Source organism: Xiphias gladius, chromosome 8, assembly GCF_016859285.1.
Source record: "Xiphias gladius isolate SHS-SW01 ecotype Sanya breed wild chromosome 8, ASM1685928v1, whole genome shotgun sequence".
Classification (NCBI taxonomy): domain Eukaryota; kingdom Metazoa; phylum Chordata; class Actinopteri; order Istiophoriformes; family Xiphiidae; genus Xiphias; species Xiphias gladius.
The window spans coordinates 28,890,441-28,915,405 of NC_053407.1; the positions used below are offsets into that span (position 1 = coordinate 28,890,441).

General features: G+C 44.3%; 1 protein-coding gene across 3 annotated transcripts in view; it reads left to right on the forward strand.

Moving 5' to 3' along the window:
* The window catches only part of cadps2 (Ca++-dependent secretion activator 2), a 194,818-nt gene that overhangs the window by 89,934 nt on the left and 79,919 nt on the right, over nucleotides 1-24,965 (forward strand). For all 3 annotated transcript variants that reach the window (XM_040133508.1, XM_040133507.1, XM_040133506.1), the window contains exons 7-11: nucleotides 715-826; nucleotides 4,751-4,890; nucleotides 12,768-12,834; nucleotides 14,482-14,590; nucleotides 15,732-15,932. In XM_040133508.1, the coding sequence (XP_039989442.1) occupies nucleotides 715-826; nucleotides 4,751-4,890; nucleotides 12,768-12,834; nucleotides 14,482-14,590; nucleotides 15,732-15,932 (629 nt within the window). The remainder of the gene's footprint in view (nucleotides 1-714; nucleotides 827-4,750; nucleotides 4,891-12,767; nucleotides 12,835-14,481; nucleotides 14,591-15,731; nucleotides 15,933-24,965) is intronic.

Below are 24,965 nucleotides of genomic sequence, written 5' to 3' on the forward strand. Positions count from 1 at the left end.
GCTATAAAAGTGCAGTCCATTTACCATCTCTCCCTGTGAGATTTAAAAATGTGGAAAACATCAAGTGAGATTCAGTTGAGCTCGACAGATGCCGTATGTGATGGACCGAAAAAAAAACCCCCCACCATAACATCAACAAGGACTGTCTCTCAAAACCCAAAACTATGCGTAACTTGATACAAAACGAAGCGGGATTCTGCAGGACAGAACCAGCCTTTCACCTTATTTCATTCATAAAAGGATTGTGATTGATAGTTAGAGAAGAAATCTGAACTTTTTTTCACGAGGCCCACCATGTTTATCCGGTTCAGATCAGAACCAAGTGCCAACTTCAGGCACGTTGGAGGTGTGCTGGTTTAGAAAACCCCCCCTCCCTTTTTTTTTTTTTTCTTGTTCTGTTTCTCCATCCAGTATTAAAAACTGACCTGCTGAGCAAATAGCGCAGAATATGTTCATGTCTTCTCGTGTAGACCGGTTTGGTTTGAGTGGTGGCACCACTAAAAAAAATCCCGCTAACCTCGGCTTCGAACATTTCTATAAGCTCCTTCACAATAAAAGCCTCCCACCGCTTTTAATGTGAAGCAGCAGAGGCAGGAAATGCTGGGTTGCATCTTGGCACAGCACGAATAGGCGAAGGCCAAACTGTGGGTCTGTCGACAAACAGGATGTGCACTGCAGCCTGTCAATGTGTACGTAATAAAAAATGTCTTTCAGGTGGGGGACTCAGGGGGACTTCACCACAACTCACCCACTGCCCTCGGTCAAGGTAAAGCTGTTCACAGAGAGCACCGGGGTCCTGGCTCTGGAGGACAAGGAGCTGGGCCGGGTGAGTCCACCTACACAGACACAACGCAGAACGAGTCAGATCAGTTGTCCTGCTTTAATCACATAATTCTAGGCTCGACACTAACCAGAATTTGCTCTAACTTCTTGGGCCCTTACTTACATTAAACATAAAAATAGGCTTTTTAATACCTTAAACATTAAATATATATTTACATATTTCATCGGGGTTTGCAGTATTTTTTTGTTTTTCTAAACAAAAGATTTTTTTTCAGTGAAAATAATGACATTTTAACTGTTATCTGTATTTGATCACCTCACCCTGTCTGATGTCTGCGAAGTTCAGCTCAAGAGAAAATGAACAAAATCGCTTAATCAAGCGAACTGTCTCCCTGAATGATGAACTAATTAACTACGGAGCCACTAAAGTGACAGGGCCATATTTTTAAATCAAGACAAACATGATTGTAGACTTCCATGCGCGGTGATGATCAGCAGCTGACTGAAAACAGTCACTTCTCATCGCTTTTTCATCCTGTCAGCTCCGACGGCACCGAATCAGTCAGCATCAGTATCAACACGGCAGCAGCTTAGGGGGGAGGTAAATATAAACACAGCAACTTTTGAAAGCGCACGTCCTTCTGGAGCCATGTTGGATTATGTGAGTGTGTAAAAGGCATTTTTACACGTGAATTATTCCTTTTCATTTGAAATTAAGTCTTGGAATATGTGGAGACATCTATTACCCAGTGGTCCAAAGGCTGGTTCAGAGTTTTCACTGGAGCCGATGTGTTGGCGACCAAGTTTTCTCTCTTCCGGTCACCTTGACTCACCATGAGTCTGTATAATCCCGCCACAGAGCCGTTTGTCTGCGGTGAAACTTTTTGCGCCGGTGGTCCCCGATTGAAAGTTCAAGCTGTGACAATGGCAATGCGGAATACAGCGAGTTCGCACTTCAGCTGTGGATTTATTTCAAAGGCTGATCACAGTGAAATGGCGTTTCACGGATCAGTCAACTTGCTAAAAATGGAAACCTCTTCTCGCTGCTTTTATTCCCGTGAGATGTAGAGAGGCAACGGGACTTGCTTTATATTCTTGGGGACATTTCACCCTTCATCCTCAAGGCCTCTTCGGTTCTCGCTGTCTGGTGGAAAGTCTCAAAACCCGCAACGTGTTAGTCCGTCTGGCAGCAGTTTCCTCACCCTGTCTGTGGCACTCAGCCGGCCGGTTCCAACTGAAGATATAAATCTTTAATAACAGCTCACGAGTTTCATTATTTGGGGCTCAGTAAGTTCCTGAAACAGCTGGGCTCTGTAGATTTTAGAAAATGTTACTCGTTAGGAGGAAGTTGTGCATTTGTTGGGGACTTTTTCAGCAGCGGCTCAATTAGCAGATAAACAGCTCTCACGACAGCAGGTTGGGCCAACGGCCCACACGCGACCTCAACCTCAACCGCTGATCGAGGGCTCTCATGGAAACCCTTAAATTTTCTTTGAAGACACTGTGTTTCCTGTAGTTTCTTCACAATAAAAGCCTCCCTGTGGTTCGCCAGAGGAGAGATTTTTATGTCAAGCAGCAGGACACGTTGGGTTTCCATCGAGAGTAACCTAACACAGCTTAGATCCGGCCGAAGGTGATCAGTCAACAGAAAAGTAAGGCTGGGAACAAGTCCAGTTGCCTTTGACCTCTACTACTTCTAGATACACCCTGATCTGGATGACTGAGAATCTTTACAGACAAATTACAGAGGAAAAAAAAAAAAAAATCTCGGAGGAGTTCATGAAATATTAAATCAGCTGCAACCATCTGTAAAGGTGTCGACCCTTTAATTGCTGACTGATTCTGATTAGACAGCGAGGGACAAAGTCGGCCTGGGAGCTGTAGGTTCAGGAAGTTTCAGGTGACCTTCATGATGTTGGAGATGTTAACATGAGTCTCACACACACACACACACACACACTCAGGAGAAGAATCCTGACTGAGTTGCAAACACTGCTGTTTGACTTCTGTTTTTGATTATGTGAATGCATCCTTCGATGTGAAAATGCACCACAATCAGCCAATCGGTGACTTGAGGGAAGAAAAAATGGGTCGGTTTCCACTTCCTCCTGTAAATTCTGTCCTTTCCCTCCACTAATGACCATCAAAATGTGGCCGGAGGGAGAACCCGACTGTCGGATCCTAAGCTCGGCCTCTTCCCCTCAATGCACCGATCTGCAGGGCAACACAAACTAGGACAGCCTTGGTCATTTTTCCTCTCAAATGCTTCAGCTGCAGAGTGTTTACATTTACGTTATAGGTCACAAACTACAGATTAGGGACGCACTGATCCAACCTTTTCCGTCCCGATATCGATTCCAACGCCTAAACTCAGGTTATCTGCTAATACCAGTGCTCTCCTTTTCACAAATTTAAAATCTGTGTACTTCATTGTCTGGAACTTATTAGGATCTTGACTGGCTATGACTCAAAGGTGCTGTGTGTAAGTTCTTGCTATCGCCGCACAGCCAACGTGAGCATGAAAAGCTGTTTACTTACCAGTCTGGAGGCAACGTTGCCAGTTCAGCATCAAACTACAGTCCTTTACTCTCCAAGATCCGTCTCCAGCGGGGGAAAGCAGCGCCCATGTTAACTCCTGTTTCGCTTCTATTTCTATCACTTCTTTTCTTCTACTGAAGTTAGCGTGCTAACCAGCTAGCTCCGTCCCGTCTCGTCACTTTATCGTCTCTTATCACCGATAGCGATTCACTGTAGCGTCCAGTCTGCCCCTCGTCCCTCTCGGTCCAACGCCGCTAAGAGGGCGTATTCTAACCCCTTGTCTTGTAAAAGCAAAGACGGCTGAAGCTCTTCGCAAGCGACCACCACCACCACCACCCGCTACGGGCAAGGAACCACGTTCAGCGGCAGAGAAAACTTACATATGGCCCCTTTAATGAGTGTAAGTCATAGCGGACACGCTAGATTTTATGATGACACTGACGAAGAAACTGTATTCGCTGTGAATCTGCCACTTCATGGCCAATAGCCAGTCCACTTAATAAGCTCTGAATTGGCCCCGGTACTGATACGGCAGATCTGAGCGGTGCATGCCCACAACAGAAACCCTTAGAAGATGGTCTAGAGATGTGTCTGGAGGATCTGTAACAGAGACGCACAGTGGACGGTTGTTATGCCCTGATTAAAGTTGACCGAGACACAGCATTAAAAAAAAAAAAGCCACATGCTGCCGCGGAGGCAGACAGTTGAATTTTAACAACTGATGTGTTTATTTATAATGTTTGTTCTAAAAGATGGAGCTAAGGTTCGGCAGAAGTTAACACAACAAACAAAACGGATATAACTGGGAAGGCATCACAGATGCAACGTAGTGAAATCAAAGAAATCGAAATACAATAACTTCACCCGCCTTTTTGAAATAAATAGGAGAAAACGAGATTAACAGAACTACCGTAGCAGCCGACCCCTGCAACTCCAGAGAGTGACTTGCTGCTCAAGAAGTCTGCCGTCATCAGGAAAAAGCCACACAGAATCCACCACGGTAGCCAGTTAACCAACTGCCTCCTGGCCCCCCTATACATGCCTATGTGCCTATGCACACCTATACACCTGCTGCACGTCGTATGCACTGATTCACAGAGTAGAAGTTGAACACATGTTGACAACATAACAAAATATGACTCTGGTCATTCTGTCTTCAAAGTGTAAAACTGACGGATACGGTGGATGAATAAAAGGTATAGATGTCCCCCGAGCTGTTACCTCAAAATGTTGTTTTCTCTCAGACGTTGAATCTGTGGTGACGTAAATCAGCCATCACCAAAAATCTGCACCAGCACGGGCATCTCCGTGATTCCTACAGCGTACCGTCAAAGAGAGAACGCCTATTGGCTATTAACGGTGTAGAATTACAAGACAGAGGACTGACAGTTGGTTTTTTGGTTGGTTTTTTGACACTGTCCCCCCCCAGGTGGTCCTGAACCCGACCACCAACGGACCAAAGCAGGCCGAGTTCCACCGGATGGTCGTCCCCAAGAACAGTCAGGACACCGAGCTGAAGATCAAGCTGGCCGTCCGCATGGACAAACCCCCCAACATGAAGCACAGCGGGTGAGTCGGCCAGAAAATCGGCTTGCACAGTGTGAAGGCCCAATGTAGCAGCCGAGCTCATGCGTGATCGGGTCTCATCAGGGAAACAGCTTCCGGGTCGGTAGCGGTAAAAATGTGACTGAAGAACGTACTCATTGGTGGTTTTGATTTCGCCCGTGTCCGTTTGTTGATGCGTTCGCTGATCTGTTTTTGTTTGTCAGCAGGATCACGCAAAAACTATTGAGCCGATTTTTGAGACGAACTTGGTGGAGGGACGGGAGCACGGGCCGGGGAGGGACCCATTAAAATTTTGGGGGTGATCCGGATCATTTACTTTGAATTAGCATTTTTTCCTCTGAAGTCTGGTGTTTGTTGTTTGGGATCGGCCGTGGCGGAGCCATGCGCTCTACTGAGCGCATCTTCTAGTCGCCTACGTAAACATCTCCAATCCCTCTCCAGTCCGTTTACAGTGAAGACGTAGAGAGGAAACGTGGCGGGAGAGGGGAGGGGTACGACACGCAGCAGAGGCCCCTGGCTGGAATCGAACGTGAGACTTTGCCTTCGATATCAACCACTAGACCCCCAGAACAGCTGAAAGCTTTGAACTAGCTTCCGCATTTCCCTCAGTGTTATCGCGTCCGTTTCCACTCGTGTGTGAACACGTGGAGTCAAACGTAACACGTCGGTTTCCTCCCAAAATGGCCCCAGATAAGCCTGAGAACGCCGACACATGCCTGATATTTAGTTCCGTGGGTTGTTGCAGCCGTTCAGTGGACTGAGAGTGTGTGTTCAGAGAGTGTGTGTCTGAAGTATGAGCGGGCTGACAGCTCCACCTGCTGGTTAAATAAAGGAAGCAGAACCCGCCCGTGCTGAGCCCCGAGGCTGCGATCACATGATTAGGAGACTGCAGCAGTTTTGACACAAGGACATGACGGTGTATGTTGACGCCATATGATCCCTGACTTCACATTTATGAGTAACTGCCTTACAGTTCATCAGGATACAAACTCTGTTCTTTGTGAATAACTTTGTAATGGTTTGACAGTTTGTTTAAAATGAACATTATTAAAAGTCAACACTGACAAGTTGTTCATAGGTTCATAGTTTTTTATGAGTCAGTCAGGAAAAATGTGGAAAAATTATCTCTTTGATTTCTGGTCTTTGCTAAACCTGGAGCATGTCCATCATCCATCAGAGGTTTTTCTCCGTTTCCTTTCACGTTTCAGCCTCAAACCTCAACAATACTTTTGAAAAACGTCTTGCTTCCTCTGTATCATGAGCCGATGCCGACTGCAGACTGACTCCTTTCACAGCTACAAAGAGGCGTGAAAGGAGTCAGTCAGCAGCTAAACAGTTTAAAGTCTGATTTCTATTTTTGCAAAGTCGCCTTTCGGCAACAAAATTCCTGTGTTTTTCTCTTTTTTTTCCTTTTTTTTTTTGCGGCAATGATCAAGAGGATGCACAGCAGAGATTTCCGGTGTTTAACGCAGCTGTGAGGCTTCCAGATGTGTTCGTCCTCCGTTCCTGCCGTTGTGCAGTCGTTACCTCGGATGCTGCCGTAGCCGGACTCAAACCACCAGAAGTGATTTTAGTGATTTTAGTGATTTTAAGACGATTAAATGACATTTCAGCCTCTTCTTGATCCGGCTGTGACTCGGCTCGCAGGATTGGAGCCGCCTCTCAGTGGCATGTTGATTGACAGCTCTTCTAACTAGTTTTTCTGATCCACTTTAAGATTTTGATTTACATCAATAACATTTGTTGGTGCAACAGGAAACTATTTAAAAATTAAAAATGAAAGTCAATTATTTTTTATTTTTATTTTTCTTTGCACTTACGGTTCTTCTGGTAGATTATAGTATGAAAAGTGAAAAGTGATTCAAACTTGTGTATTTAGTGGGCAACTCGTGAATTACACTGATAACATTAGAGCTAACTTTACTTTTTAAAAATTTTCAATTTTAATTAATAAAGATTAATTTATCGATACATTTTTTTCAGATTTAAGCAAAACTGGGCAGTTCTCCATTTTCCGCCAGAAGATGGCAGCACAATCTCACTTTCAAACCCACAAAACTCTGATGAGGAAATTTAAGTTGGTTTAACTCTGCGTGTGTGTGTGTGTGTGTGTGTGTGTGTGTGTGTGTGTGTGTGTGTGTGTGTGTGTGTGTGTGTGTGTGTGTGTTGACGGCAACCATCTGTCGACACTCTAACCTTTTCCTTCACAGTCTGAGGTTTCAGCGTTTGGAGTTGAAGGCATAGAAACGTTTGGTTAACATCCGTCCTAGAGCAGCAGCTTCTTTTTAAAGACAGATGAAGCAGATTTTACTGAGACAGTTTTTTCTCCGTTGCTTTGATGGAGTGTTAGAAATAAAATTCCAGTTTTGAGAGCAGGCGACACAAACACAAACTGTTTCCATGGGCGGAAGAGCACGAACCGAAAGGTGCTGTGTTCTCAATCATTGAAAAACACATACTGATCAAAAAGGGAAAGACTGCAGTTCAAAAACACAAACCTCCTCACTAAAGAAATCAAAAAGAAAAACAACTGTTTTGTCCAACACAGTGCAAAGCAGGAGTTCAGCCTACTCTCATTCAATGTTGAAAATTAAAATACTTCACACAGTCCGTTCGTCGCTCCGTGTCTGACTTTTCCTTGACATCAGATCATAGACTTTCACTCACATCGCACCTACCGTCACTTTCCCCCTGAGCAAACGCCTCGGAGAAAACAGTTTGTGTGCCAGACAGCGGCATCTGAGTTTGTGTTTTTTGACTCACTGAACGCACTGAAAATAGTCTGATCTTAATTGAGGAAGAGGAGACTGTTGATGTTGTTGCTTGGGTTTGGAGATACTCCTGAAACGCTGCCCCGCGGCCTGAGGGACCCTCACATTGTCTAACGTGACAAAGTTTCCTCCCTGCGATGTCGTTGTTAGAAAACGGCAGATAATCAAGCTCCTTTTTCCCTTTGCGTGCGACTTCAAACTGACCGTAGAGTCGTAGCTTTTTCTGTACCTGTGTCTATCCTCACACAGCGAGACAGGTTTCTCTTCAACAGAAACGAGATTACCGAACATTGTGAGCAGGAAAGTCTCAGGCTAAATCTGCACTTGTGTTCAGTGTTTGCCAAAGCGCTTTTTTTTAATACCATAGCTGTGTGAAAAGAAGAGAGAAGGAGAAATGAGTGAATTAATTTGAGGTTGAAATCGCTGTATCGCTGCATCGCTGCATTCGCCGTCTTAGAGCACAGTTAGAAGAAACGCAGTGCAGTCGTGGCTGTGTGTGTCTTCTTTCTTTGGTTAGCGCTCGGCTAGCAGTTTCCCCCTGCTTCCAGTCTGTGTGCTAAGCTAGGCTAAACACACCCCGGATATATTTCTCTATTTGAGGCTCCGAGATTAAAATGGCATCCGTCCCCTCATCAAACTCTGCGTAGCTCCAAAGTCGTTAGTTCTTCATAGGTGGACTTAATCAGGTTATAGTGAATTAACAGGAAGGCTGAGGAGCAAAACCGGGGGTCTGAAAGCTTCCTCCTCCTCCTCCTCAAGGCCTCCTGCAGGAGGCTCTGTCACTCTAATGGACACAACGCTGCGGGATTCAGGCGGCTCTGAAAACAGACTGACTGACAGAAAGAAAAAAAAAGGAAAGGGGCTACGGATCGGGTGCAGTTTCGTGTCACCTCCAGAAGGGGTCAGCGTTAGTCTCCCTATGACTCCAGCCTGTCTCTGGTTCGGGTCCAGCTCTTCTTCGTTTTTTTAATCTGGCTTTGCGTCACTTCTGTATCCGTCAAAGACACAATCTGTGAGACTAACAGGGCGAGCGGGGCCCGTTATGCTGCATTTGTGATAAATAGAGTCGAATACGGTCCAAGAGGAGGCAGGAACCCATGCAGGGATTTCTGCTGCGTAAAGTAATTTACAAGTAGTTTTTCCTGAAAAGAAAAAAAGAAACCGTGAAAAGGCACCTGACATAGTTAAAGACGTTAGTCTTTTAGGAGGTCGACAGATGCAAGAGCACATTTTACTTTCAGAGGGAAATAATAGTAAAGACTTGAACATAACACCTGGTGAAAAAAAATCTCTTTTCTTTCAAGTTACTTCATTTTTTCTCTCACTGACAAGAAATTAAGAAATCTGCTTTTTTTTGGGGCGTAAAATAAGCAATAATGGAAAAATAGATCAATCAAAATAGGTCATCTACTTTATTATTTGGACAAAAAATGTTTTTTTTTTTTTTGTGTTGTGTGTTTTTTTGTTTTGTTTTTTTTGGTTATTAAAAATCACCAAAATCTATCATCGGTCAACATGGTGAGATTTTCACCTGTTTTTCACTCAAATTAATGATCAAATGAATTTCTTTTTTTCTTTTATTTTTATCATACACACACTAATTTCTAGAAAATTCTTGAAAGATTGGAAACTGTTTTTCCCTAAGATAAGAAGTCCAGTGTCAGTGTCTCCCTTGTTCAAAAAACCCCTTAAAGTCTGAATATCCAGCTAAATGACCAGTTAAAGATGGGTGTTTTTTCGCAGCGAAGACTGTTAAATGCCTGCAGTGAACTCTCTGGCGTCTGCAGTCCTTCCGTCCAGCCGCGGCGTCCTGCGGCTGAATGGGTGGCTGAAACCCCGCAGGAGGAGGACAGACGGCCAAATCATTTTCACAAGTGGCCGGCGAGCGCTGCCACATTTTAACCCGGAGTGGCGCAGAATGGCCCAGATTCTCCGTCCAGACGCGCCGCAGCCTTGACTGGAGGCCTTTTCTTTAAGGGCGGGCAGCAGGGCTGAAGAAAGAGGTCTCGCCATCGATTGATTTTCCTCACTTGCACTTGCCTGTATCCCACGCTTCGGGAGGCCCGGGAGCAGCCATTGATTGAGAGGCTACGCTGGTCATTCTTCCATTTTCGTCAAGACCTCCTCAATGAGCTGCCGTCTGTGTCATGGCCTCTCTCAGCTCGGGACTCGTTGCTTTCTCCTTTCAGTTTCCTCATTAGGGGAGGAAATGGATGTCTTAATATGGTAACAGCTGGAGGAGTGAGGACATAATGCGGTGTGATATATTGTGATATTGGGAGACTCAAAATGGATCCTAACAACAACAGAGTCGGATCCTTGAAGCCTCTCGAAGGCCCATTAACATAATTGTATGTCAGAAGTCTCAACTGCTGCCTGCAGACGTTGACAGGCCGATATCTTTTAAGAAAGGAGAAATTCCCCATCTTGAGCCAAACATATAAACTCTCCCGAGTCTGGAGGGCGTCAGGAGTGAAAAAAATGTTCCCTCAAATCACGCGTTTGTCTGCTCAAGTACATTCCTCGTGCTTTTATTGTTGTGATTTGTGCCCTCAAGTTAAGAGTCTCAGATTAAAAGTGTTTGAGTGTCACCGTCATGGCTGCACAAGAGAGTGGGGCTGCAACGACAGTTATTATTATTATTACGGATGAATCTGTTGATCTGACCGTTAGCTTTTCAATCAGCTAATTAATTGTTTAATGTAATTTGCCAGAAAAATGTCCATCAGAGTTTCCCCCTTTTTTTTTTTTTTTTTTTTTCATTCTCATCCGACCAACAGTTGGAACCCAAAGAAATTTAACTCAGTGATATTAAATCTTCACACTGGAGAATCTGAAACCAGAGAACGTCTGTCTGGTGTTTCTGATTTCTAAATCAATTTTCCATACATCGACTAATTGATTAATTGACTGACTCTCTGAGAGAGATAACTGAGCGGGAAAGTTACTCAATCTGAAGTCATCGTTTAGTGGTGCAGGTGCACAAATGATCGACTTGAGACAAATTGAGAAATTTGAGAGGAAGATTTGGTAAATAAGAACAAAATATATTGAGCACAAGAACAATTACTGATTTCAAAAACTGGTTTGAAACTGATTACAAATTCGACTTTCTTATCATAAGAGGCACACGTAACACCTGAAAATTTCACGCATACAGTACGTACGTGTTGTCCCGTGAAAACTTGGCTTTTACGTGTCACATCTGAATCTAGACCTGCTACCGAGAGTTGGTTAGCTGGCAACTATTTTGATAATTGAATAATTAAAGTAATTTTTCCTGCAAATATGCAAAAAAAAAAAAAAAAAAAAGGTTTTCAGCCTCTGAAATATGAAGATGTTTTGCTTTTCTCCGTTTTATATCATAGTAAACTTGATATCTTTGGGTTTTGGTCGGACAAAACAAGACATTTGAAGATTTCACCTTGGACTCTGTGAAACTGGGAAGGGCATTTCTCACTGTTTTCCAACAGGTTATAGACTAAACAATCGGCAGAGTAATAATATCGGTGGTGAAAATCGTCGTTAGTTGCCGCTCCTGATAAATTCACATATAGTCATATGCTATGGCTTCTCCTTACCTTACTCCTTCGCTTTTTGCAAGCTTTGTTTCGTAGATTTAATTTTAAATGGATAAAACTGCCCTTTTCCTCTCATCAGTCTACATTTAATAGTCCATGATGACAAAGTGAAAACACATTTATGAAACAATTTAGTATTACCAACAAATTGCCAATGTGAATTCTTAAAAATTGTGTCTAAGTTACTGGCAGAAAACACAGTTTATACATTTTTGCAAATTTGTTTAAAATCACAAACTGAAATCTGTGTTCAGACCTTCTAATTCAGGACTTTGTAGAAGCCTTTTTGGCAGCGGTGACAGCTTCGGGTCTCTACAAGCTTTGCGCACCTGGATTTGGGCAGTTGATCTCGCTCTTCCCGGCAGATCCTCTCAAGCTCCGTCAGACTGGATGGGAAGCATCTGCGAACTGCCGTCTTCAGGTATCTCCACAGACGTTCTATGGGGGTTAAGTCTGGGCTTTGGCTGGCCCACTCAAGGACAGAGACTTGCCCCGAAGCTGCTCCAGTGTTGCCTTGGCTGAATGCTTCAGGTCATTGTCGTGCTGCGGGGTGATCCGTGGCCCCGGTCTCAGTTCACGTCCAGACTTTCTTCAAGGACCTCTCTCTATTTGGATGCATTTGTCCTTCCCCCAATTCTGAAGAGTCTCCCTGTCTCTGCTGCTGAGAACCCCCCCAAACAGCACGGTGCTGCCACCACCATGTTTCACTGTAGCGATGGTATTAGCCTGGTGATGAGCGGTGCCTGGTGGTTGCCAGACATAGTGTTTGGAGTTCTGCCTAAAGAGTCATTTTTGGTCTCATCAGACCAGGGGATGTTTTTTCTCATGCCCTCTGAGCTGCAGTGCTGGTGAGATGGTCGTTATATGAGCAGGTTCTCCCGTCTCTGCGGAGGACTTCTGAAGCTCTGTTTAGAGGGACCGTTGGGTTCCTGGTCGCCTCCCTGACCGAGGCCCCTTCTTGCTCGTTTGTTCGGTTTGGTCGGACGACCAACTCAAGGAAGAGTCCTGGTGGTTCCAAACTTCTTCCAGTTCACAGTTACTGAGGCCCTGTGCTCCTGGGAACAGTCAAAACTTGGGTGTGAGTTCCTTGGACTACATGTCTTGGTTTTTGTCCTGACATGCAGCTTGAATTGTGGAAACCTTACATACGCAGGTGTGTGACCCTGTCCAAGTTATGTCCAATCAATTCAATTTGCCACAGGTGGACTCCTATCGAGTTCTAGACACACAGCTCAAGGATAATTAAAGCAAACAGGATGCAAAGGGTCTGAATACTTTTTAAGGTTTTTATCTAAGATTACATTTTTTTTTGATTTATGATAAATTTGTATATTTTCTATAAATGTGTTTTCAGTTTGTCATCATGGATTATTGAGTGTAGATTGCAGATTTTATCCATTTAAAATTAAATATACAACACAAAGTGTGCAAAAAGTGAAGGGCTCTGAAGCCACTGTATCAAAACAGTGGTTGAAACAACCACACATTTTTCCTTTAACTTGACAATGTGACCTTCGTTGTGTTTCAGGTACCTGTACGCTCTGGGACAGAGAGTCTGGAAACGCTGGAAAAGAAGATATTTTGTTCTCGTTCAGGTAAGTAACCGGTGAAACTGAGATCAGGTGACGTGTATTGATCTGTGACTGATTTGGAAATTGTGTTTAGATAAGGGGCACTGCAGGCTGGAGAAGAAAGACTACAGGTTAAAAGTAAAACCGAAATGAATCTACAGCAGTAAACTCACATTAATTAATTGGTAATCCACTGAAGAAAAAAAAAAAATTACCCAATCATTGTTTTTTGACAGATTCAGCATCAGTAGAAAATCTGAAATAACTCATTAAACAGAAGTTTGGAATGCATTAGATCCAGCACTCAGCCTTTGCAGGAAACATGCCCTCACAATGAAGCGTCTCTTTCAAAGTCTCTCATTTCCTTCATTAATTCCTGAGGCGGTCGAAAGAGGGAAGAATAAAAAACAATTTGAGGTTATTAGACAAAATCATCTCGCATCAACCGCTCTACTTGAAAGGCTTATACATCTCATCTGAGCACAAGAGTCGTGCTGAAGCAAAGTTAATTAAGTTGTGGTTTCTGAAATACTCTTTTATACTTTTTCATTTCAGCTGTTATTTACTTTTTGAGCACTTAGTGATCACTCAGGGTCTTCGAGAGCAAGGGTAGGCATTTATTAAATGAAACTCCAGTTACCTCTCTGTGTCACACTGAAAGCCCTTAACAGGCATCAAAAGATAGAATCTTTTGATTGAGTATCATTTATATTTTATTGATTTTGGTTGAGGATGTTAATGGTTCATTGAGTGACAACATTTCTAAATTCCTCAAAGACTCTTCTACGCTACCGGTTTAAAAATGATTCTGTCTAGTGTTCGTTGGAGGACACTTTTAACATGTTTCACAAGTTACAACTTAATTTATACAACTGTCATGTCTGTAGGAAGTGAAACAATTGCTTTTTTGTCTCTTACATTATAAGGGAGATATTACATATATAATATCGGAAATAAGCTTAATATACAGAGTAAATGGACATCAATAATCAATATTTTGACCATGTATGAAATTGATACTAGAAGTTGCTAGTAGTTATGAACCTACAGAGAATCATCAGCTAAACCTGCAGCTCCTCTCAGCTTTACGGAGCTTTATAGTGAGTTTCAGCTCATTGTCCATCCGTCCGGACCACAGCTTTACTGCTCTGGTTCACTCTCACCGCTCTCATGGCGTCGGTTTGGCTACGCTACCTGCTCAGCAGCAAAACAGCAGACGGACACAGTCAGAGACCAGCTGGTGAACATAGTGGAGCATTTAGCAGCTAAAGAGCCAGAGGTTTCCCCTCAGGAGCTGGTGGAGACCAAAGCCAGAGCTAAAAGAGAGGGAATACTGGACCTAGACTCATCAGGTGGTCACAGACATGACTCCAAATGAATGGTAATGTTGTTCCGTAACATAACTGCTGGATATGTAAATAAGAGACAGTTTTTGCCAACAAGTTTCAGCATTTTAGACATTAAGAGCTAATTTAGAGCATTTGGTACGACACATTGTGAAACTGTCTCATGCTGTATGTAAACTACAGACCAAGGTTTCCACATAAAATCTCTATGGGGAAAAAGAGCACTGGAAAGGGGAGAGAAAGAAAAACATGCACCCATGTGTTTTAGGACTAATTGTGCTTCTGACGTGTCGTGGTTCATCATGTGCGTTTCCCTTTCCTGCAGGTGAGTCAGTACACGTTCGCCATGTGCAGCTACAGAGAGAAGAAGGCCGAGCCTCAGGAGCTGATGCAGCTGGAGGGCTACACGGTGGACTACTGCGACCCTCAGCCAGGTAGACACACCTGAGCTGTCTGAGCTGACACCGTCACACGGGGCTTGACACTGTAACAAAACACGCCTCAGGGTGATAGAGGCAGAAAGTTTTAACGATCCAGAAAATACGTCAAAATCGTGTAGAATAGGATACATCAGCAGAGTGTGGGAATCGTGACCTTTAAAAGACGTATAGTTTTGAACTGTAATTATAACGCTGCCACGTGGCCAAACGAGAAATCATTGTACACGGTCCTCACTTGCAGACGGTCGTTCTGACAGGAACTGGCGCAGAACCCAGAAGCTCCTTTTCACTTCAGCTCTCTATATTATTAGCTACGATAACTATAATTTATACCGCTGCAAACTGCCAGTAACTTAAACACAATTTTTGATACCGCTATTATATGAAGAATTCACATAGGCAATTTGTTGGTAATGTGAGGTTTAGTTCAGGACAGTTAGGAAAAACGCACTGAGATGGATTTACAGGGTCAGGATCTTGATACTGTTCTGTAGACAAGGCAACGAGTAAAGTCTGAAGTATCGTCTCGTAGCATATTCTGTCCCCGCCCAGCCCACTGTCCTCGCAGACTAGATATGTTTATGTCTCCGAAGCGTCACATTACGTAGGACTGATGTCCAGACTTAGCCGATGCCTTACCGTCTCGCGAGAAATTGTGAAAAATGTCTAGACGCTAAGAACGAGGAAAAAAAAACCTTTTTCCAAACGCAAGACGTTTAAACCTTCACGTTTGACCTGTAAAAAACTAAACTTTTATCTTTTAAACTTTTTTTGAAAAAGGAGTAAGACATATAGACGTATACATAGGCACCGCATCATAAAATTGTGAAAAGGCCGAGACGTCATAAATTCAGATCTGGAGATTGTAGAATACGATATGAAATTACCGGACAAATCTGCGGTGGAGTGAAATCTTGAATCTCGAATCTTCCATTTGTCCCACCAATTAAGACAGTCAACAGTAAAAACGATATCATAACACAATACACACCAAAAGCCGTCAGTGGTACAACAATTAATGTGCAAAAGGTGATAGAACTTAATGGCAAGAGGATATGTTAGGGCTGTTTGCTCATTATGTGGACTGCATTTGGTACAGAGTCTTTTACTTATTTCTTACTCTCCTCCTCCTCAGGTCTGCAGGGCGGTCGGGTGTTTTTTAACGCGGTGAAGGAGGGCGACCTGGTGATGTTTGCCTGTGACGACGAGCAGGACCGGGTGCTGTGGGTCCAGGCCATGTACCGGGCCACCGGACAGTCCTACAAACCGGTCCCACCGCTGCAGAACAAAACCAAAAACTGCAGAGGAGGAGTTCAGAAACCAGCGTCCCCCATCAGTAGGTTCTGATTCTCACTGGGTTTGTTTTTTTAGAGTAACCAGGAAGCAGCAGTAGCGGGTTGCGGCGTCGGCCCGGGCCGCTGCACTGAATGCGCCGCGTGACGGACGGAAGTCACACGATGTCACTCTCACTGATTGAAAGTGAAACGTGGGTCAAGCTGAAACGAGCGAATAATTCAACGGCGACCGTGTGGTAATGAAAAAGCCTTGTTCTGAAACACTTCGGATTTTTGGTCAGTAGGCGGCAAAATTGTGGAACCTCGAGATAAAGTCGTATGCAAGCTATGTAAGCTACAGTTAGCCTAGCATTCCACCACTAGCGAGCTGAGGGCACATCTCGAAAATATGCACCCAGGTAGTTGTGTCTGTCGTCGTATTGGTTTGCCCCTTAGCGACATAATGCACAAAAATAGATAGTCGAATGGTTCGAACCTGTGATTTCTTTAGAAGGAGAAATCACACATCGTTTTTAGCCAATTCTCAGAGCGCCACCGTGTAACCTGATCCTTCTGTTTTTAGTGCTCCCCGGTCTGTCCACTGACAGCATGTCGCTCAGGGTGTGATTGAAACATGATATAATGATGATAATAGTAATAATGATGGAGATTTGTACAGTGATTTCGTGGGACAGAGGCTTGTGGCTTTTACTTTTTTTACTTTTACGTTATTTTTTAAAGTCTGAGTTTGTCGTTGGAGCAGTTGATAACAGCAGAGAACAGAAAAGAAATCCAGCCATCTGTTAAGACTGGACTGTTGAAAAGTGTAAGTTTTCTAGACTATAACCTTTTTTTTTTACAATGGCATTTGACGACACTATTTTCAACATACAGTGTGAGAGAGATTTCTTCGCAAAAGCACTTACAAAAAGTGAAATCCTCGACTTTCATTACAGTCTTTACAAGTGGCTTTACAAGTGAGGTCCCTCTGCAGTAATGACCACTGGAGTACTTCAGACTAAAACTTGGATTCGTCTATAGAGGCCTGACACATCCTGAATCTTTGTTTGAAATTCAAGGCCCAAAAATTTAAATACAACTTTAGATAGTCTTGACTGCGCTCGGTAGGTGGAGCTTTATGTGGTTGTGATCATTATTTTAGGATGTTTGCTTTTATTTTTTGTTGTTCCCTACTTCCTTCTTTCCTCATTTCTTACATTTTTTTCCCTCTCATTTCCATCTTTTTGCCTTCTACCCTAATCTATCCCTACTTTCATTTCATCTTTCTTTTCTCCTTCTTTCTCTTCTGCCTTCCCCTCCCTCATTCCTCCCCGTCTTCTCTATTTTGTTCCTTCTTTACCATTAAACAATGTGTTTCAATAAATCCCGGATTGAAAAACAATGAAGCTGTCCTTCACTACAGAAAGACAGACAGCAGAATCTCAGACTGAAATTTATGAGGGTTTTTTTTTTATTTGTTTGCATAGTGCTGATCGGTTGCTGGTCCACACACACACACACACACACACACACACACACACACACACACACACACACACACACACACACACACACACAAGCAGTAGGAGGCAGATTAAAACAGGTCGTACTGCTGTGAGACAGAGAAAACACACACAGGGGAAGAAACGATGGTAGAAACGAAAGAAACGGAGGAAGAGAAGAGAATTCAGAGACACAAAGTGAGGGACACTCCCCTCTTCAATACAACGGACACCGTGCATCCATTTTTCTTGTCCTTCTTTCTTTTCCTCTCCTTCATCCCTCCGTTTTGTACTGGTAAAACACTTCACAGAGTACATTTAAAGGGCACCGTTTATGCTTTTCTTTATATATATGTCTAATGTTACAATGTCGGATGTCCATATTAAACGTGGCCAAAGTTTCGGTTCTCTCCACTTCCGCGACGAGCTGACGTCAGCTCATCACGGATTTCTTCACGTGGTCGTCTGCTCCAAGCACAGCTCGCTCCCCCGAAACCGTCTACTTGAGTAGTATTATAGGTATTTAACGTACTCGAGCTCTCAGATAACCGACGATGCAGGTTTACCACACAGTCGTTTGGCGACGGCAGAAAAACATTTTACAAGCAGCGTTATTTTTTGTGTTTCCTGGCAGCAGACGTTTTCCCTCTTCAGTCGGCATTTTAGCGCATTTCCACACGTACACCTATTAATGGGGGCAAATATAGAAAAATGTTTATATACAGATTGTGATTGAAAGACTAAATCCACTGTTAAGTCGTAATGTATACAGAACAGAGATGCCCTGCTGTAATCTTTGTTGCAGCGGATGTTCGTACTGGTCACTCTCCTGTTCCGACTCGGATTCGGGCTCAAACGTGCGCGGATGGATTCGAGAAGTTTCCATTTCCAGGCAATTCTGTCAAGTTTCTTTGTAGTTTTACAGTTTTGCTTTCAGAACCTCCGCACCGGTAAGAGGGTGAGGTGGTGCTCACAGGCGCTGGCCGCGCTGCCCCTCGGCACGCTTCTGGATGATCGGCCAATCGGAAGAATGTGGGCTTTTAAGGAGGCCTGAGCTACTATTGCCTGTTTCGCTCATTGGCTCAACCGAGTGGATGCATAACAGGCAGTTTGACATAAATAGAGACTTTTTTGACCTGTGAATCATACAAAGCTACTCCAGTGAAATCCCAGAATAAAAATACAGAGCTTGAAATGAGAAAAATAGCTCCCCTCTAAGTTTCTCCTTTTTCCATATTTCTTCCTTTTGTTGTCCTTTTTTGCTTTATTTCCCTCGTTCTTCTCCTTTTTTTTCATTTTTTTTCCCGTTTTTCTTCCAGACTTCTGACATAATTCGTCTGTGCTTCGACACACATGCACCTTGTTGTTTCTCTTGGCTACACCTCCTCCCCCTCATCTACAAATCATTTCATCTATTATCTGTACGAGGAGGGCGCCAGTGTCTGCGTGCTCCTCCCGGCCGAGCATTTTGACATGAAGAGCGTCATACTGGGAGCTGATTCCGGCAGCATTTGTTTAATTCGGTGCGGCGGGGACCCGTTCTTGCCGCCGCTCGTTAGTGTTTAATGGAAGAGATTGAAGAGTTAATGGCAAGAGGTGCTGACACGCTGTTTGCAGGTGGAAATAGGTGTCCCTGAAATACCTCTTAACTGGGTGCTAAGTGCCACTCCGTGTGTGTGTGTGTGTGTGTGTGTGTGTGTGTGTGTGTGTGTGTGTGTGTGTGTGTCTGGTTGTCTGTGTGTGTGTGTGTGTAATGGGTTTGACAGAAAGTTGTTCTCACTTTAATAGTTATAGTGTCGGTGAACCTGCATCTTCATCTCTGCTCATAAAAATGAGAACTGGATGTTATATAACACTAATGACGAGCACTTGGGCAACAATACACACACACACACACACACACACACACACAAAGATGGATTTTAACATTAACAAAACCATGCTTCGTGGAAAAAGCTGCATTTTCCAACACAAACGAGCCGTTCTTCTTCTCTGTTTGAATGTTAATAACTCGGGGTGAACAGGTGAGGCAGTGAGAGCAGAGACACAACATCTCTCCTTTGTTCGTCTCCAGCTCACGACTGTTTACAGCTTTGTGTCTCTGGATGCGTCTCCGAGCACAAAGGGCGAGCAGACGGCGGCAGATTTTATTGACCGCCGTGTGAGAGCAAATAATGGAGCTGTTTACACGTGGAAGTCGTGTCAGAGGCTCACACATACCGGGCAGCTGATGGTTATTGTTGTTACTCCGCTGAATGGATCCTGCTCTGTAAATCTCTGTTTCTGTTTCCAGGGATCAGCTCCTCCTCTCGTCTACCGCCTGATTTCCAGCAATACTCTCACACTGGAAGCTCATACACGCTGATCAAACACTTACCTTTCATAAAAAACGTATTTGCTGCTGCAGTTTAGTTGTAGAGGAAAATCATTTTTAGGAGACGGTGTTGCTTTGTGACAAATGTGGACTCCTCACTCTGTCACATCAGTCAGATTATTATTTGTTATGGTTCACTTTCAGGATACAAAGTGGACTGGGGAAAATGTGAGCTATTGTATTTTAAACAGACACCGCAGGACCACATGCGTACAAAATGTAAGGAACGAGGTGGAAACAAACAGAAACAACGTATTTAGGATTAAGAATTGAAACAAAGAGTTATCAGACAGGAGGTAGAAACCTCACACAAATGCTGTATTTGATAAAACAGAGTCAAAAACAGATCGATGGTCGAATCCTCTGAAGCCGCGTGTCTGACTGATCGTCTGTGCCAGCAGCTAATCACGACCCTTAATTATGTTTTACTGTTAGGCGACCTCTACCTTAAGGACGTACTTATTGTAACCCAAAGCGTGATCTTTCCCTAAACCTAACCAGGTTTTTTTTTGTTCCTAAAACTCACCACAAACGCTCCATAACCCGAACTGCGTGTTTGCTGTTGTAACCATGACGACAAAGGTCCCGGTGTGGTCGTTCACGCCGGAAGACTTTGTGGAATCTCCCGGTGACTTTGTGGGGTCGAGTGAACGTGGTAAACGTGAGCATGGTTTCTGCTGTCGCCTACATTTTAAGGATGCTACCAGTCACCATACCAAAAAAAAAAAGGTCTGAGGAATTTCATCAATTAATGTCCAACTTCACAGGGCATGGGGGAAAAAGCAGGGCGTTTAAACTTAAGGATGTCTAGTTTAAACAAAAAAAAAAGGGCGGACCGCAACTACCCAGTTTCATTTACTATTATCTGTCCTTTGGTTGACGGCAACTAAGAGAGACATTTGATATCTCTGGAAAACGCACTGAAACTGAGAAATGTTACACGTCTTAAACATCGACTGGAAAAGCTCATGTTTGGTGAAAACATTTCCGAAGGAAATCATGCGAAGCCCAGTTGAAGATTCTCTTACAGCATATGGAAAAACTTAAGGCAGGCCTTTTGTTGTACAGAAAATAAAGCAATTTTAAATACTGGTAGATAACAGCTATACAAAATTGGTATACGGGATTGAAGTGAAATGTATAAAAGGCAGTGCTGCAGAGGGAACTCTTCCTCATCTGTTGTGGTACTGCAATAAAAACGTGGTTTGGCACAACTGAGCAGGCAATGATCCACACCAGCGTTGACACTCCACTCGCCCCACAGACACGTATACCTGGAGACCTGCATAACTTCGGCAGAAAAATCTTCAGAGAACGTAAATATCTTTCTCTCGCCGTGTAGTGTCACAAAGAAGTTCACCGTGAATAGCTGGATTGCATTAAATATGCCGTTTTCACAGAGGAAATGGAAAACCATTACGTTGGAAACGGGAGCTTTAGCCTGCGAGAGCAATAGAGGGAGAACATGGTGAAACACAGGCCGCAGTGGAAACGTGCTGGGGTGCGATACTGCCTTTCACATGGATTAGAAGCTGTAAGTGCAGTGACAACTGAAGGGTAGTGGTAACGTTTATGTTCGATGTTGTTTGAGGGGCAGAAAAAGGTTGGGTGAAGTGCATGTCTCTGTTTTGGGGCTCCAAGATTCGACGTCTCGCTTTGCCCCTCGTGATGGGGAGACGCGTGGGGTCAGGTGGGATTTCTAAGACTGACGCGCTAATTTGTCTTTGATTAAATTTATTTATGTACTTTCATCTCCATAGTCCATTTGGTGCTCGGTCTATACAATTTTTAAAATTAATTTATTGATTTATTGATTGTCATTTTGTCTTTTACTTGACAGTCTAGAGAGAGAGAAAGGAAACATGGGCAGAGAGAGAGGATGACAAGTCAATAAGGGTCCCCGGCCGGGAATCGAACATTGAGGTTCTCTGTTATGCGCTTTAACCATTTATGCCACCAGACGACCAAAAACTACACAACATTTAACCAGATATAGAAGCTAACGAGACAGCTTCAGAGCAGGTCACATCCCGGAAAAGAGCTGAAAAAACCTGATTCTGTTTTCTCAGTGGAAAGCAACAAAGGAAGAAGAAAAAAATGCTGATTATTAAGAAGAAAAAAGGAAAAAAACCCATTTGATTCCATAGTTTCAGAAGAAGTTTTGCTGCTTGGGGAGCAGATTTCAGCAGCTGGCCTTTCCCCGACGTTCACAGCTCCGAAGTGAAAACTCTGAAGAAAAGGACAAACAGACAAGTGCGAGTTTGCTAAAGAAACTCCAGCAGATATCACTTCCTGTCACCCTCCTGCCTGTTCACTGCAGCCGGCGGTTCGCGTTAACGGGAATCAAATGGAAAGTCCAAACAAGTGGAAATCATCGAAGGCTGCGGGGACTTTTGGTTGTGGCCTTTGACCGGAAATCCACTTTTATCAAACAGATCGTGACTTCCGTCCTCAGTATGAACAGATGGGCCTGTTGGGGGTCGGGACTCACTCCTGAAGGTGTTTTTCGGGGATGTTTACACCTGTCAGTTGTGTTTTTGAAGAAGCAGGTGGCCAGTTTGACAACGAGAACGATCCTGAGGAGAGATGTCCAAACTGTCCTTCCGTCTTAACCTTCCGGGGATTCAGGGGCGCCCTCAAACACAGCAGAACAGCTGAGGATGCGTTCCTGCGCTCCTCTCAAACTTTTCCGCGAGTAGAGTTTGTCCGTTTGAGCTCCGCGCTCCGAGAGGCCTCGCTCAGCCAGACGGAGGCTGATGGGCTTGTCCGTCCGCATCTTCATCTCCGCTCGCCCTGACGCCGTCACCGCCGTGCTCTGACAGGCAGATCAAGTCACATCTCTCAGCCCGGTGCACCTTCAACTGAAGCGCTCTCCGTCCACCTCCTCCTCCTCTTCGTCTGCATCAATAACCTCTCAGAGCAGGGTGTCACATAGATGTGACTGTTGCCGTGACGATACCAATGGAGCCCGGACAAGATGGATATGGAGAGATTGAGCGCAGAAAACTGCCCTCACCCTCCCACCTCAACGCACACACATCCTCACACATGTTGTAAATGATACCAAGATTTAGACAAACAGCGCGTGGTTGAATATTACATTTGATATTAGAGCACTCACATTTAGTACTGATTTTAGCTTTACACTGTTAGAGCATAACACTGTGGGACTCCGGAGGGACTTTTGAAGAAAACTCTACATATCATCCTTTTCTATTCCACAAATTCTTCCTCCTCGTTTAAGAACCCGGCACCCGCAGACAGGCAGGTCGGAGGTTCGGGTGTGTTACGCTGCGCTGTGCTAGTCTAAAGGCAGTAGTTCTTCCCAAGCTCCGTAGTCAGCCTTTGATGTGTAAACCGGGCGGGGTTCCCCTCCGAGGCATGGACACAAATTATGGCGGTTTGGCCCAATAATGAATTTGATGTGGGCGTCGCCGATCTGATCTGATTGAGTCTGTTCCAGGCCGGTTCCGCCGGTGCCGGTAGCTGGGAGGTAAAGACGTGCTGTGCGCTTTGTTCAATGGTTCTGATCATTCCTCATCTGATCCAGCTGCTGCCTGTCGTCAACATTTGAACCTAAAAGTTTACCCTTGAGCTTGGAAACAGCATGTTAACGCTGGGATCTTAACTCAAGGTGCGCTTACACACCACTCCGTTTGTGAGATGTGATTGGAAGCTGTGTAAAAATCTATTTTGGTAAGCGATTTCAAACGTGTTTGGTTTTTTTACAACTGGAGTCATGATTGTTGGCATGACATTGTGGGAGAAATGATTTTAGCAGCCTGGAAATATGAGGTGGGAATGATGTAATAATCCGGGACCAGAGGTTTGAGGTCGGCGGTCTCGGCTAAGCTGAAGTCCACCTCACTCTGATGAAGTTCTCTCTTCCCCGGGTCTCTCTGTGGAGTTTTCAGCACTCGTTGTTCAACTTTGGGTGGAACATCAGCTTTTTTATCTCTCTCTCTCTCTGTCTTGTCGGGACATGGGATCAACCCATCAGCTTTAATTTAATGTGCGGAGGCAGGTGTGCGGTGGTTGTGGTCACCCGTCACGCTTTACTCTGCACATGTCAGAGTTTACATGAACCCAAGCAGGACCATGATTCCAGGTCCCAGTTACAGTCCTCAAGATTGTCATGAAGTCAAACCTAATTTTTGCATTTTTCACTAACAGCCACTCAGTGCTTCTATGTGGTACTTTTCCTTTGTTGCTGCCGGGATCTGCCAGATTGCCTTTAAACGGCGCGCGGGTTTCACAGGAAACAACGCAGCATGTAATCCAATTATACCTATACCGAAAAAATAAAACCATGTGAGTTTGTTTGGCTGCACTGTAAACTTGTACACCGGTTGCTCTTCTGTCGTAGTCTTCGACAAAGTAGCTGCTCCAGGAGCGTTCGATGTATTGCGGTTTCCAAACGCACGTGTTGTCACCACCAGGGACCGTGAGTGTCGCCAAATCAAGCGAGACTGAAAAGTTTAAGGATTAGAACTTTAATCCGAGCCTGGAAATTTTGTGTTTGTGTGTGTGTGTGTGTGTGTGTGTGTGTGTGTGTGTGTGTGTGTGTGTGTGTGTGTGTGTGTGTGTGTGTGTGTGTGTGTGTGTGTGTGAGTGAGAGAGTCAAAAACGGAAATCTGTCTGCATGTAAACGCCGCACTGATGAGAAACAGTTCAAAAAATACGAAGTGAAGAAACCTGCAGACAATCGGGACCAAACACACAAACACACCATCTGTGACAGGAGCAGTGACATCCATCCATATTTTCTGTGACACACACTCATTCACACCCCCCCCCCCACCCCCACACCCCCCACCACCACACACCCCCACCCCTCCGCCCCTTCTGTAACACGCACACACACCCAGCAGATAATAGCTGAAAGTTGGACTTGACACGGATCAACATCACTCCTCCGCCGTCTGTCTCCCAATCAATACTCCCCCCTCCTCCCCCCCTCCTCTTATTATCAGCGCTAATCTATATCTCTTTGTCTCGTTTTCTTTAGAGTCTCCTCCTTCACTCCCTGTCTTTTCTCCAAATTACATTAAGGGACAGTCCCACATTATGGAGGTAACGAATGTAAAATGACCTACATCGGAATTAGACAGAGGGAAAGCAGGCCACGGGAGCCAAAGGGCAGCCGGAGACAGAAATGTGGGAGAGCCAGAAGAAAAGAAGACGGGAAGAAAAGGAGAGGAGCGTCGATTGGAAGTTGA